General features: G+C 34.8%; 2 protein-coding genes across 3 annotated transcripts; both read left to right on the top strand.

The window, feature by feature from the left end:
• The first annotated feature begins 208 nt into the window (after nucleotides 1-208).
• LOC114531455 (serine/threonine-protein kinase Kist-like) lies at nucleotides 209-3,637 on the top strand. 2 transcript variants are annotated; one of them, XR_003687849.1, is made up of 3 exons: nucleotides 209-538; nucleotides 1,286-2,403; nucleotides 3,566-3,637. XR_003687849.1 is itself a non-coding variant. In XM_028553066.1 (2 exons), exons 1-2 carry the CDS (start codon nucleotides 232-234, stop codon nucleotides 1,936-1,938), a joined length of 960 nt encoding a protein of 319 aa, XP_028408867.1. In that variant the 5' UTR covers nucleotides 209-231; the 3' UTR covers nucleotides 1,939-2,551. The 2 variants fall into 2 exon arrangements, 1 of the variants encoding a protein (XP_028408867.1); XM_028553066.1 differs by lacking the exon at nucleotides 3,566-3,637 and having other exon boundaries at nucleotides 1,286-2,551.
• A 2,783-nt stretch (nucleotides 3,638-6,420) lies between these two features.
• Nucleotides 6,421-8,961, top strand: LOC114531475. The gene is made up of 4 exons (XM_028553081.1): nucleotides 6,421-6,625; nucleotides 7,533-7,578; nucleotides 7,692-7,817; nucleotides 8,387-8,961. Exons 1-4 carry the CDS (start codon nucleotides 6,467-6,469, stop codon nucleotides 8,959-8,961), a joined length of 906 nt encoding a protein of 301 aa, XP_028408882.1. The 5' UTR covers nucleotides 6,421-6,466.
• The last annotated feature ends 4,197 nt before the right edge of the window (nucleotides 8,962-13,158 follow it).

Raw genomic sequence — 13,158 nt, 5'->3', positions numbered from 1 at the left:
TTAGTTAGGTCATGTGGTGAAGGTACATTTTCAAAATGCTTTCAAATCCTTAACAAAAGTGGACAAAATCTAGCACTAAAAATTTACAAACCATGCAAGAGATTTGAATTCGCGTTTCAAAATGAAGTCGAAATATTATCGCTATGCAAGTCATACCAAAAATCAAATTTGTCGTCCTATATTGTGAGCTACGTTGATAGCTTCATTTCATCCGGAGGAAGGTGCATCCTCATGGATCTCCTAGGCTGTAGTTTGAAAGACCTACTAATCAAGCATCAGTCAACAAGATTCTCATTATTTCTGGTCAAGAAAATTATTCATGATTTGCTCTCTGCTGCTATGTTTTTAGAGGAAATGGGTATAGTACATGGTGATATTAAACCAAGTAATATTTTGTGGAATATGAACACAGAATGTTTTCAGTTGATTGACTTTAGTGTCAGCTTCAAATTAAGGCTCTCAAATAGAGTTCAACAACCTTTGCAAAGTATGGGGTATCAGGCACCAGAAGTTGTAGAGTGGAACAAGGTGATGAAAGGTATGTACTTTATTGTTGTACTAGGTTGATTTCAACTTAGTGCTGGGCAATGATGTCCACATTTGTTTCCTCCATGCTCAAAAACAAGGGTTTTTGCAATGCAAGGAAATTTGCTTGCAATCAGCAACCACAAGGGAGGCAGGGATTTGTGTTGATAGGATATATTATGCAGTAATTATTTTCAAAAATTTTTCCTTTCCCTTTTTTGTCCATACTATAATGCCCCGTATGAGGACAACCATATGAAAATAAGTTGTAGAAACCCTGCATGTGAATGTGTATTTTCATTGCAAGCCTCCATGTAGCCCTATACTTTTTTATCGGAGGTAGTATGTGCAGAAAATGGCATATGAATACTTAAAGTAGAACTTCTGTAGAAGTACCCAGACTGGAATGCTACCAAGACCATCAGCTTCCTTGCCAGCAACTTATCATCTTAAAATAAGTTCAAATAAAGTACTTATACACTGTACCATTATGGATAAGTATATTACAAAAAAACTAGCAAATGCCAATGGTAGAATCTGTTTTATGATATTTAATCATGCCATAAAGTATCAAACTTGTTCTGCCTCAACATGGTTAATAGAAATGGTCTGTAGTTATAGTTATTTTCTCTCAATGTTTAAAGTTCAGTGTTTATAAGTTTATGCAAATCGGGTCATAGCTGCACAAGTTAATAAATGCTTAAGAGAGATTAAGAAATATATTGTGAGTACTACAATAAAAATGCTTTTGATATTTCAGGTGCTACTGTCAGCAATGAGCAGGATCTTGATTCGTCAGTGGATATTTGGTCTATTGGATGTGTGCTTGTTTATGTTACCACTGGTCAACCTTTATATAGTAATGAACATGCATCTCAACTTCCTAGATTATGCACAAATTGTGAATTAAAATGTTCTCCCTGTGTCCATGCATTAAAATCAACAGAAATTATAACATCGATAAGAAATGAACTTCCTATTCACGAAAGGAATATTTTAACACATATCATTTCTGGATTTTTACAATGCCACTCTTACAATCGTTTATCTCCAGCCTACGTTCTCAATCATCCTTTTTTGTTGACAAGCCCCTCTCCAGATGCAAGCATAACAGATTTGCTATTACTTCCAACAAGGGTTCTCCGTCTTCTTAATATGTTTAATGAAACAAAATCCGAAGTCATTGAAGATATTTTATTGGATATCCGTGAAGAATGTGAGCGATTTGGTGAAGTTGTGTTAGTAAAAACAAGCAAAGTGAATAGCGATGGATATAATGTTTATGTTGAATATCAAAAGGCTGAGGATTGCTGTGAAGCGCAACATTTATTGACAGGAAGATATTTTGATAATAAATTTGTCGTTGCCACTTTCCTTCCACTGCAGCACTTTAGGGAGAATCGTTTCTATTAGAGAAATTATTTGTAAGATGTTTAAGCCTGTGATGGAAGACATTATTGACTGTTGTGTGAATATTGCCCGGAAATATTAAAGCAGAAGCACACATTTTAGGGTGTGGGGAGGTGTGACACCCCCACCCCATCTTTTACCAAATATGTCTTAAAAGTCGGTCTCAAAATGTGTATGGGGCATCAAAAAGACGGTCTGACTAAAATTTGAAATACGGTAACGTTTTGTATGGAAAACGGCGAACAGATGTGTCTTTTGTTTTGAGAATGGAAATTACATAAAACAACGAAAATTGTTTACAACTGTTTAGGTCAAACATAGATATTAATCATGTCATACTAGCACCGAAAAATAAACTTTCGTGCCGCAACAGTCAATCACAACTATCAGATTACACCTAGTCATCAAGGCAGCCTTGGAAATATTTAGTTCTCTTTCAAAAAATGTTTTGGGTTATTTATAGTTCAGGTAATGCAATATATATATTCGATATTGCAAAAATCTCACCCATAAAACGCGGGGGATCGCATTTTCTGCACTCTAAAATTTCAAAATTTTCTTGCGGGAGGACGCCCCTAACTTCCCTAACAGTGCTCTATAACAAGGGGAAATTTCGTTTTAGACCAATCTGCAAGTTTTTTGACATTTTCAGTAACCCAATCAGAATGCATAAATTTTTATAAAAAGTACAATATTTATAATTTTATATGAAGTATTATAAATTTAGGCGTTCTGATTGGCTTTGCCTACACGCGTAAAAATGATGCAAGTTGTTAAAAACAGGAGCTAGTGAATAATGTTGTGCTGCACCCTGTGAACAGTATTGTTAACAATGTTGTTGCAACTTGTTACAACAACATTGCATCGTGATTGCAACAAGATTGATGATTCAACAAGGTTCAACAACATTGTTAACAATACTGTTCCCCGTCAGGATGTCCCATAGCCTAGGTGTCTTAGATATTAATGTATAATATCTATTCGGGATCGCCTTTTCATGTAAAAGCGGACTTGCCAGTTCAACGTGTTTATGTCAGGATGTAAACACTTCTGGACCCTGAAAAATTTCTTACTTCGGCAGAGCATTTGGAATAAAACACAAAGTAATTTTGGACAAATTACCATGCAATATTTACGAAGCAACATTAACCCCCACTGATCATGGATAAACATTCTTAATTAGACTCTACGCATGTTGAACCATATGGTTAATAATTCATAATTAATGATAATGATTAATATATATTAATTATTATGGCAGGCGCAATTGTCGCACACTAGGGAGAAAAGCATTTTAATTAAAACATTGCCACCGATGTGCGAATTTCATGACTGGACCCTTCGAATTCAAAGTTTCCTACTTTGGCAGATGAATAAATAGAATAGGCAATGGAATTAAGCCGATATATATCGAAATACCAACCTCATCTAGCATAAAGGTCAAATCAGTTATGGTACTATAGCGCGTGCTTTGGTTCGAAAACTTTTTTACGTGCATTCGTAAAAATAGAGGGAGGGGAGTTCTAACGCTGCGCGGTCATGGTTATGTCATGAGTATGCTTTGCATGGCTGGTTAATAATCCAAATACAAGAAGGTAATTTTTAATTACTTAATTACTTACAATTTTAGACATTGACGAATGTTTGTATGTATCTGCCAAAGTATGTCACACAAATGCAAGTTGTATTAATACGAATGGTTCATACAACTGCACGTGTATCACTGGGTATTCAGGAAACGGAAAGAATTGTTCTGGTAAAAAATTGGGTTAGCAGCAATTGATGAACTTTTCATGGTTAAGATATATGCTTGTACTTTCTGAAATATTTACAATTTTAGACATTAACGAATGTTCAAATGTATCTGCCAAAGTAAAGTCACACAAATGCAAGTGGCAACACTACGAATTAATGGTTCATACAACTGCACGTGTCTCTCTGGATATTCAGGAAACGGAACGAACTGCACAGGTAAACAATCGGGGTTTTTTGGCGACCATGCATTATTGATATATGTCAAGCTTTTTATCGTTTATATTTGCGTTTCTGACTAACTCACAATTTTAGACATGGACGAATGTTCTAATGTATCAACTAGTGTGACAAAAACGAAATATGTACAAACAATTGTTCGTTCAGCTGCACCTGTTCATTTTGATATGCAGGAAGAACTACACAGGTTTTGCTAAATGAGATTTCATACTCCCAACTAGCTTGAGCTTGCTGCAGTCTCACAAAATTATAGTAACAAAAATAAATGAAAATAATAGAAAGAAAAAATGGTTCCTTATAATTATTCATTATTCTAGACATTCACGGATGTTCCAAGTTCCAATGCATGTTGCAATGAGTGTCACACAAATGCGAATTGTATGATATAATACGAATGGTACCACTGCACCTGTCTTACTGGATATGAAGGAAATGGGAAGAATTACACAGGTAGCTATCTGACACTATAAACGCCTGTGAAATTGCATCATGGTTGAAAATTCTGTATTATATTGAAAACATTGACATGTCAAATAGTCTTTACCGCCGTGGAAGCTATCAAGTGCAGTGGGGGGGAGAAGGGGTACAAGCAGCAGTTTTAATGGATATCAAGAAAGTATGTTTGTTTGAAAAATTATCAAAATGACACGAAAGATGCTACCTAAATTTTCGGTCTGAGATGACACAAAATGCCTTTTGAATATCTTACATCTTCAGTCGGGTACGTACCCAAAAACATGCGGTGAGCTTTTGTTATACCTACCCAGACACATGTACGTGTTTCATCTGTTAGGGGCTGTTTACATGAGCTCGGTTACCCGAGATTCAACGAAGCGTGAGGGGAATTTGAGGTATTGAAATAAATCTTTATGTAACCAAACAAGTACATGCTATTGTTGTGGGGATTATACGACTGCCAGGATCATGTTATCTGCTCATGTCAATATCTCAAAATCATCTCATGCCTCGTTGAATCTTGGGTAACCGGGCTCATGTAACCGAGCCCTTAAACTGTATGGTCAAACGCGCATAGATTTATCTCCACAAACAAAAGAACAAAATTAATTATCAAAACATGAATTCTTTTAACGAATAAATTTGTTTTGTATTTTTCTGTTTAATAAAGGTTGTAAGCAGAATGTTATAAAGAAATATTTGTATTATATTTACCGGCAGCTTAATTTGTTCCGAATGCAAAAGCTGCGCCTATAGATCTCGAAAACGGTAAATGTCAAAGCTATATATCTTTTAAACCATTCTGCTGAAGATGAATCGATCTTGATTCGAAATATACAGAATAAATTTTGTATTATGCTATCATTTTTCGGAATAACTTAAATTCTATATGTGCTAAAACTATCAGCTGGTAAGGGATTATATATCTTTTATTTTTATTTTGATTGCATTGTAAATGGGCCTACGTTTGGTGGTAGTTATATCACTTGTTCACTTCCAATGATGACAGAAGAGTAGTTTTATATATCTTCTACCTATACTTTTAAAAACCACTAAACCAGTCATTTTAGCCTTTTCTTCAAAAAATGATTTTCACCTGTCGAATGATTTTTTAACGTTATTCACTTTGCAAAACATATGAATAACTAATATTATTTATCCAATATATCAAATCGCACGTCTTTAATATTTGCCAAATATTAGTATTAATACCACTATACCAAGGAAACCAAGGGAAAATTCTTGTTTTGTGGAAAATCAGTGGTGATTGCCGGCCCTTATTCTTTTTTCTTCCACAGACAGCTTTTATAAAGGCCTATTAATTTTAGACTACACGATAAGTTGTATGCAATTATCATTCTGACGGATGCAAAAGAGGGCCTATGCCACAATCTTCATGCATATTGTGCAGGATGGAATTTAAACCGTCATGTTTGTACCTGTGTTCATACGTTCACATACTCCAGGGTACGAATCTGATGGCCTTAACATATGCCCCGTTTTTGAAGTATTGCAGCACGGGCCTTAATTAAAAACTGTGACATAAATTATTCAATTAACTTTTGCGTTTTCTATTAGCTAGCACAAAGTCGTCCGCCCCTACCTATTAGTTTAACTGCGCGTGTTATGTTTATAGTAATTAAGAAAAATTTTCATTAAATGCAGCTCATCTCATATCTTACGATCCATTCCTATTTGTCTTCATTCCATGCCATGCATTTCGGTGAAAAAATATTATTATTGAGTAAGAGATTTGAATGATGTATCTATCAGCAACTTTTGTCTTGTTTTTGCTTGACATTGGAAACATTTTCGCAAACCGATGTTCCCCGAAAAATTACAACATAATCATAAGAGGTGAGTCAACTTCGGATGTGACAATGTGGTACGTTTCCTCAGCGTAAAATATCGTATTACTCCGTTTTATATACTTCATGCATGTGATAGGCTTAGTTTGCAATCATACGCTTTTTTGATAGGAACTTTTTTTGCAAATTTTGCTTAATAAGTTGAATTTTTAGATGGTCCATCATTGCCCGCTGATGAGATAATATCAAGACACAATATTACATCTTTACATGTCATGTTGGGATGTCACACTCACTGCCAAGACGAAGAAAAATGTGTTGGATTCAACTACAGAACAACAAAGAATGTCGAAAATTGTCAACTGACAAACGTTACTAAAGAGAGAGAAAAAACCAAGACAGGAGATTGGATGCTGATGCTTGATGTTGAAGCGGTAGGATAATGTTATGATGTTCGATATTGATTGCAACGGCAATAAATAGGCCGAATGATTGCGTAGGTATACAAATTACGAATAATATAATAATTATACACGGGCACTGGCGGTTACAACTTATTGAACATCATCGATAGGATAGATTTGGCCGTTTCTTCACAATCACCTATTGATTCAAATTTGTACATTGGGAAAATGCATAAATGGTTTTTCTTTTGCTAATTTATAGTTGTAAATTTATCTGGAATTGACCAGGCGACACAGTTGTTGTTCTCATTCACGATTCTATAGCCAACTAAGCAATATAGAAATAGACAAAAAATAAGTGCAGTAAGGAAAATCCATCCTACCAAATATTCACGGGGTAAAATAAAAGAGAAACCAACTTTATAGTAACTGAAATTATCTCCTAAATACCCGGTACCATATATCCATTAGGTTAAGGTTATACCTACCCAGTATTTGTTTGTCATAACAGAATAATTTTTTGCACTATGGATATCAATATCACTTTTTTGGCTGTTTCCAATAATAGTATTATCGCTTTTCAAGCATTTGGAACGGTTGAAAAATCACTATCCGGTGGATAGCGCTATTCGGCTTCATGCAATTTATTGGCACGGCACGGCTAAAATAGGTACCCGTGTCAATTTAATTAGTGTTCAGGCTAGCAAACCAAATGCTACGCACGCGAACATTAATTTTAGCCAATAAATTGACGCAGTGAAAACGGGGTGAAAAATGTTTGAAGGATTGAAGTAAGATGCCCATAAAAATTTGCCAATAGTTGCTATTTACTAAAATACTATCGTATATTACCGTGTAATGTTGACTATATCGATCTTGTTAAAAGGGTGTACGGTAATCTAGACCGTGTATAGTAATTTAGGCCTATTTCTTTTAGAAAAAAAATGAAGAAGAAAAGGGAAAAACTGTCGACGGAAATTCTGGTATTTCTTTTAAAAATTATTACAGACATTGTGCTAGAAATTGCTGTAATTTAATATTTGTAATATGCATGTCAATTTGGACCAGCAAACAGTATTTTCTTTCTATAATTTAGACGGTGAAGAATGTCCCATTAAATCTTCCAATTTTTGTCATAAAAATGCAATATGCGCCAACATCAACGGTTCACACAACTGCAGCTGCCTCCCTGGATATGCTGGAGATGGAAAAAATTGCACTGGTAAAATTAATTTATAGGAATTTTTAGTGAAATTGGAAAAATAACATAGCACATACATTATTAGATGGGTGTTGTACCGGAAACTAACATTTGCACACTTATATTTTCCATATTTCACTTTTGAAATCTATATAATGGGTGTGTTTTCTAGCGCGACCGTCGCGAGTTTTCCCGCTTTGTTTTATTCTGGTCAACAATGGCAGCTCGAGTTTTTTGGGTTTCCTTTAATTCATTACATTATCCCGAGGATGTGATATTTCAAAGAAATTTCCGGAAAGTCTTTCTAAAATATACATATATTGTATTTAAGAATGACAATCACAGTAACATCTAATGCTTTTCTATGATTGTATTACCCCTATTTTGAAATTCAGTTTTCATATATATAAGGAAATTAACTCGCGATGGAACAACTAAATCAACCTTCTATACGCTAAAGAAGGATCATGACTCGAATTTACTTATTATAATTATTTTTAGACATTGCATGACAAATATTATTTTAGAGCTACAATACAGCCCCGGTTCCGACGGGCCAGCTAATAATCCTTCAATATTGTATATTATAGCCCATGAATTGGATTCAGTCATAATGGCCGCCGAGTCACCGGAATTTACAAAAACTTTGGCAGAATGGTTGCCGGTGACAGGAAATTGGAGTGTTTGCTGGCGGGCGACAAGAGACGGGAATAAAAGTGAAATATTTCATGATAGATGCGACTCAAAAGTCCCGACATTGACAGTTGTAAAAGTGTTAAAAGATAACAAGAGTTTTATCTTTGGAGGATTCGCGACAGTTAAATGGGAAGTAACATATGGGACTTATGTATCTGCTCCCGGTTCCTTATTGTTTTCGTTTCGCAATAATGATGATCTCCCGCCTTTCACGTTGCCTAAGATAAGTCCGAATAACCCATTTGGAATTCAACCACACCAGAAATGTGGGCCTAGGTTTGGGGGTGGACCTGATCTTAGCATTGTTGACGGGCATCTTTCTGACAATAGAATAGTTAACGTCGCAAATATCGGTTACACATATCAAGCTCCCCCTGGATATGCCAAAAGTAAAAGCAAGACACAATCTCTCCTTGCTGGCAGCCTCTATTTTACACCAGTTGAAGTGGAAGTGTTATATTTACCGTGAATTTATGCCGCGTGATAATTATAATATCTTAATTGCCATTGATTATATAATTTATGCCCGCATAAAGAACAAGCCAGAAGACGTAGTTTACAACGAACGATGTATTATACTTTATTTATGCTTTATGACTAACCAGCTGATCTGAGATCATGACGTCATAAGGCGTCACGACAAAACTGAGTTATCATACGCCTGGTTTTATTTGTTCTTATTCTTCTAACTAATAGTATAAAAGACGAAAAATTTAAATTCTAATTTAAAGTTGGGAAAAAATAAGCATGTTTTCGCCTAAATATAGTAAAATTACTTGATATTTTCGAGTGTCGAAGTCATATGCAATGAAGGAAAAGATAATTCACTTTCGTCGAAGATCTGGTTTCTGATTGGTTGATCTTTATACCCAGATCAGCTGGAAGTTTAGTCATATAGAGAGGCTAGTTCTCCTATATTTAGACTCGAGAGCCGCTTCTTCGGAGCGAGCTCCACTTCTGTTTTCTATTTTCTATTTTCTATTTTCTAATGATTTTTCATATTTTAAACAAAACAAACAACTATATAATATTAAACAAGTATACACAAAACTGTCATAGGATTTATTTGTGATACATTTCTGGTGTGTTTAACATTTTTATAGTGAAGTATATAGAGCGCTTTATTAATGATTTTGTCTAGGTCTTAAATTTTAAAGTTGCGCCGAGGATAGAAAGTTCCCGTGTTTCTAGAAATCAGTGAACTGAAATAAGACTGGAATGCTCACTCTGTCGGATGTTTGAAGCCAAGATGGCGGACACTGAAGCCTTTTGCGTATGATCCAGGCCTCAACGCGGAAATTTAGTAGATAAAATGGCGGCAATTCTTATTTTTCCTTGAAATTTCCGCACTAGAGGCCTGGATCATACCTACAAGAAAGGCTTCATGATCTGCCATCTTGGCTTCACTCATTAATGAGGGGAAGTTGGAGGGTGAGCGTTCCAGTCTTATTGATTTCACTGCTAGAAACACGCTTCTCGGCCAATGAAAACGCCTAAGTATACTAGGGGTAAAATACAAATGGTAAAATTATGTATATACTATTACAATTAAAAATCGATTAGAGTTCATGCTTTCCATATTCATAAACCAATTATGTAGTAGACAGATTAGTGCCAGAACAGCTGGTGAACATGCATGCAGGCCACTAAATTTTGAATCACTAATTTTCCCTTCAACATCGGCTACATGCAGAATCCATTCTACACCGCATGAGATTATTGCCCTTTTGAAATCATAACAGTAAATGAAATTGGTCCTAAACCTTCTAACCTAGAACATGGAGGAATCTTGGGGATCGAGGCTGCACATATTTGATGTTTTCCAAGCGTATGGGGATTTCCTAGAAGGAAGCGAATGGTTAAAACATGTTTCACAACTATTCGTAGTTTCCTGACAAGGCTCTCAAAAGATATTTGAGAGATATTTCTGATACTTCCGGATAGCTCTTGATTAAATTCTTAATAATTTCTGTCGCCCCTAACTATTTTTACCACGGCCATGAAAGCTTGGTACATAAAAGTACATTGCTAAATTCAGTTTATATACACACTCCGGAGTTTAAATAAATTCAAGTTATGCATATTTTGTTGCCTCCTTGGTTTTCACACAAATAGCGGAAAAATTCTTATTATTTTTTTTTAAAGCAGTATATAGTTATATAGTCCTGAGAGTTGGCTAAGCCGCCACTACCGCCTCCTAGTTACTAGGGTAACTATAATTAGAATGCTCGAAAGCCATTTTTTATTTCTGAAATTACTCTAAACTTAAAGATGAAGAGTTCATTTTATATTAGATTTCCTACCTTAAATATCATTTAAACAATTTTAAGCCATTTTATTAGGCTAGCTCCTTTTCAGCCAAGGTGTTGACACGAAAAAGTACAAAATACTGAATTGTTTTTCTTTGGATGCCAGTTCTAACAAAAAAATAATCAGTATTTCATTCTAAAAAAAAAACTAGAAACATTGCATTCTAGAAACGAAGTTGCATCCTACAAGAACTTGTGCGAAAGGTGACTGTTAACAAATTTATCGTCAAAAGCATTTATCAATTAAATTGAGCAACAGCAGTCTTGTGTATTTTTTTGTTTAATAAAGGTTGTAAACAGAATGTTAAGAAATATTTGATGGTGGATGGATATAAATCAGCCCCAGGCTTTCAAGCCTCCGTTGCAGTCCCCTAATTTTGCAATATGCCGTTACATAAATAAAATATGCCGTTACGTAAATAGGCCTACATTTGGAGGTGGTTAAATATTACTTGTTCATTTTCAATGATGCAAAATATGCATAAGATATTTATACAGTTGCAAGATGATATAGATTTTATCTTCGAGTGGCAAAACTGACAATATTTTAAAAAAATATTAATGTGAATTTACCTCAACACATTAGTAGCAATAAACACGATGTAGTTAGAAAGCTGGTCGTCTGAATAAAACGGGGAATGGATCGGCATTGGATCGTACAGCGGGTTAACGCACAGTGTCGTAAGGGTTCAAGTCCGGAAATCATAAAAGGCTTCATTTTGCAAACAAACAAGATAAATAAATGAAATGTTGAGCCTGAAAATTTCAAAGTGTGGAAGACGTTCAAAGTGAATGTAAAATTCACACGACACATATTTTCTTCCTTAAATTATATGACGTCTCTGTGCGTCATCGCTATATATGATCTAACAACGTGGAGAAGAGTAGTTTTATATATCTTCTACCAACACTTTTAAAAACCAGTCCTTTTAGCCTTTTCTTAAAACGATGATTTTCACCTGTCGATGATTTTTTAACGTAACGTATTTTTTATTTATTCACTTGGCAAAACATATTAATAACTAATATTATTTATTCAATATATCAAATCGCACGTCTTTAATATACTTGCCAAATATTAGTATTAATACCACTATCAAGGAAACTAAGGGGAAATTCTTGTTTTGTGGAAAATCAGGGGTGATTGCCGGCCTTTATTCTTTATTCTTTCACTTTCAGTTTTTATAACATATGTCCCGTTTTTGAAATATTGCAGCACGGGCCTTAATTAAAAATTGTGACATAAATTATTCAATTAACTCTTGCGTTTTCTATTAGCTAGCACAAAGTCGTCCACCCCTACCTATTAGTTTAACTGCGTGTTATGTTTATAGTAATTAAGAAAATTTTTTATTAAATGCAGCTTATCTCATATCTTACGATCCATTCCTATTTGTCTTCATTCCATGCCATGCATTTCGGTGAAAAAATATTATTATATTGAGTCAGAGATTTGAATGATGTACTATCTATCAGCAACTTTTGTCTTGTTTTTGCTTGATTTTGGAAACATTTTTGCAAACCAATGTTCCCCGAAAAATTACGACATAATCATAAGAGGTGAGTCATCTTCGGATGTGACAGTGTGGTGCGTTTGCTCAGTGTAAAATATCGTATTACTCCGTTTTATATACTTCATGCATGTAATAGGCATAGCTTGCAATCATACGCTTTTTTCATATGAACGTTTTTACAAATTTTGCTAAATAAGTTGAATTTTTAGATGGTCCATCGCTACCCGCTGATGAGATAATATCAAGACACAATATTACATCTCCAGATGTTATGTTAGGATGTCACACTCACTGCAAAGACGAAGAGAAATGTGTTGGATTCAACTACAGAACAACAATGAATGTCGAAAATTGTCAACTGACAAACGTCACTAAAGAGAGAGAAAAAACCAAGACAGGAGATTGGATACTAATGCTTGATGTTGAAGCGGTAGGATAATGTTATGATGATCGACATTGCAACGGCAATAAATAGGCCGCATGATTGCGTAGTTATAAATTACGAATAATATAATAATTATACACGGGCACTGGCGGTTATTAAATACAACTTATTGAACATCATAATAGTGTATATTTGGCAGTTTCAGTTCTTCACAATTGAGGCAAATCACCTAATGATTCAAATTTGTGCATGGGGAAAATGCATAAATGGTTTTTCTTTTGCGAGTTTATCGTTGTAAATTTATCTGAAAGTGACCAGGCGACACAGTTGTCGTTGTCATTCACGATTCGATCTATAGCCAACTAAGCAATAGAGAAATGGACAAAAATAATTGTAGTAAGGAAAATCCATCCTACCAAAATGCTCACGGAGTAAAATAAAAGAGAAACCAACTTTAT

This window comes from Dendronephthya gigantea, unplaced genomic scaffold, assembly GCF_004324835.1.
Source record: "Dendronephthya gigantea isolate DGI-Jeju-01 unplaced genomic scaffold, DenGig_1.0 000072F, whole genome shotgun sequence".
NCBI lineage: Eukaryota > Metazoa > Cnidaria > Anthozoa > Malacalcyonacea > Nephtheidae > Dendronephthya > Dendronephthya gigantea.
Note: the sequence above shows the minus strand (reverse complement) of the source record. Positions and strands in the feature narration are given on the sequence as shown.

Bases quoted from the DNA above. Each gene is read 5' to 3' on its own strand.
- LOC114531455 (XM_028553066.1), top strand. From the start codon at position 232: ATGGATCTCCTAGGCTGTAGTTTGAAAGACCTACTAATCAAGCATCAG. The intron at 539-1,285 runs GTATGTACTTTA...TTGATATTTCAG, and splicing joins GTGGAACAAGGTGATGAAAG to GTGCTACTGTCAGCAATGAG.
- LOC114531475 (XM_028553081.1), top strand. From the start codon at position 6,467: ATGTTGGGATGTCACACTCACTGCCAAGACGAAGAAAAATGTGTTGGA. The intron at 7,579-7,691 runs GTATTTCTTTTA...TCTATAATTTAG, and splicing joins AACTGTCGACGGAAATTCTG to ACGGTGAAGAATGTCCCATT. The intron at 7,818-8,386 runs GTAAAATTAATT...TGTATATTATAG, and splicing joins AGATGGAAAAAATTGCACTG to CCCATGAATTGGATTCAGTC.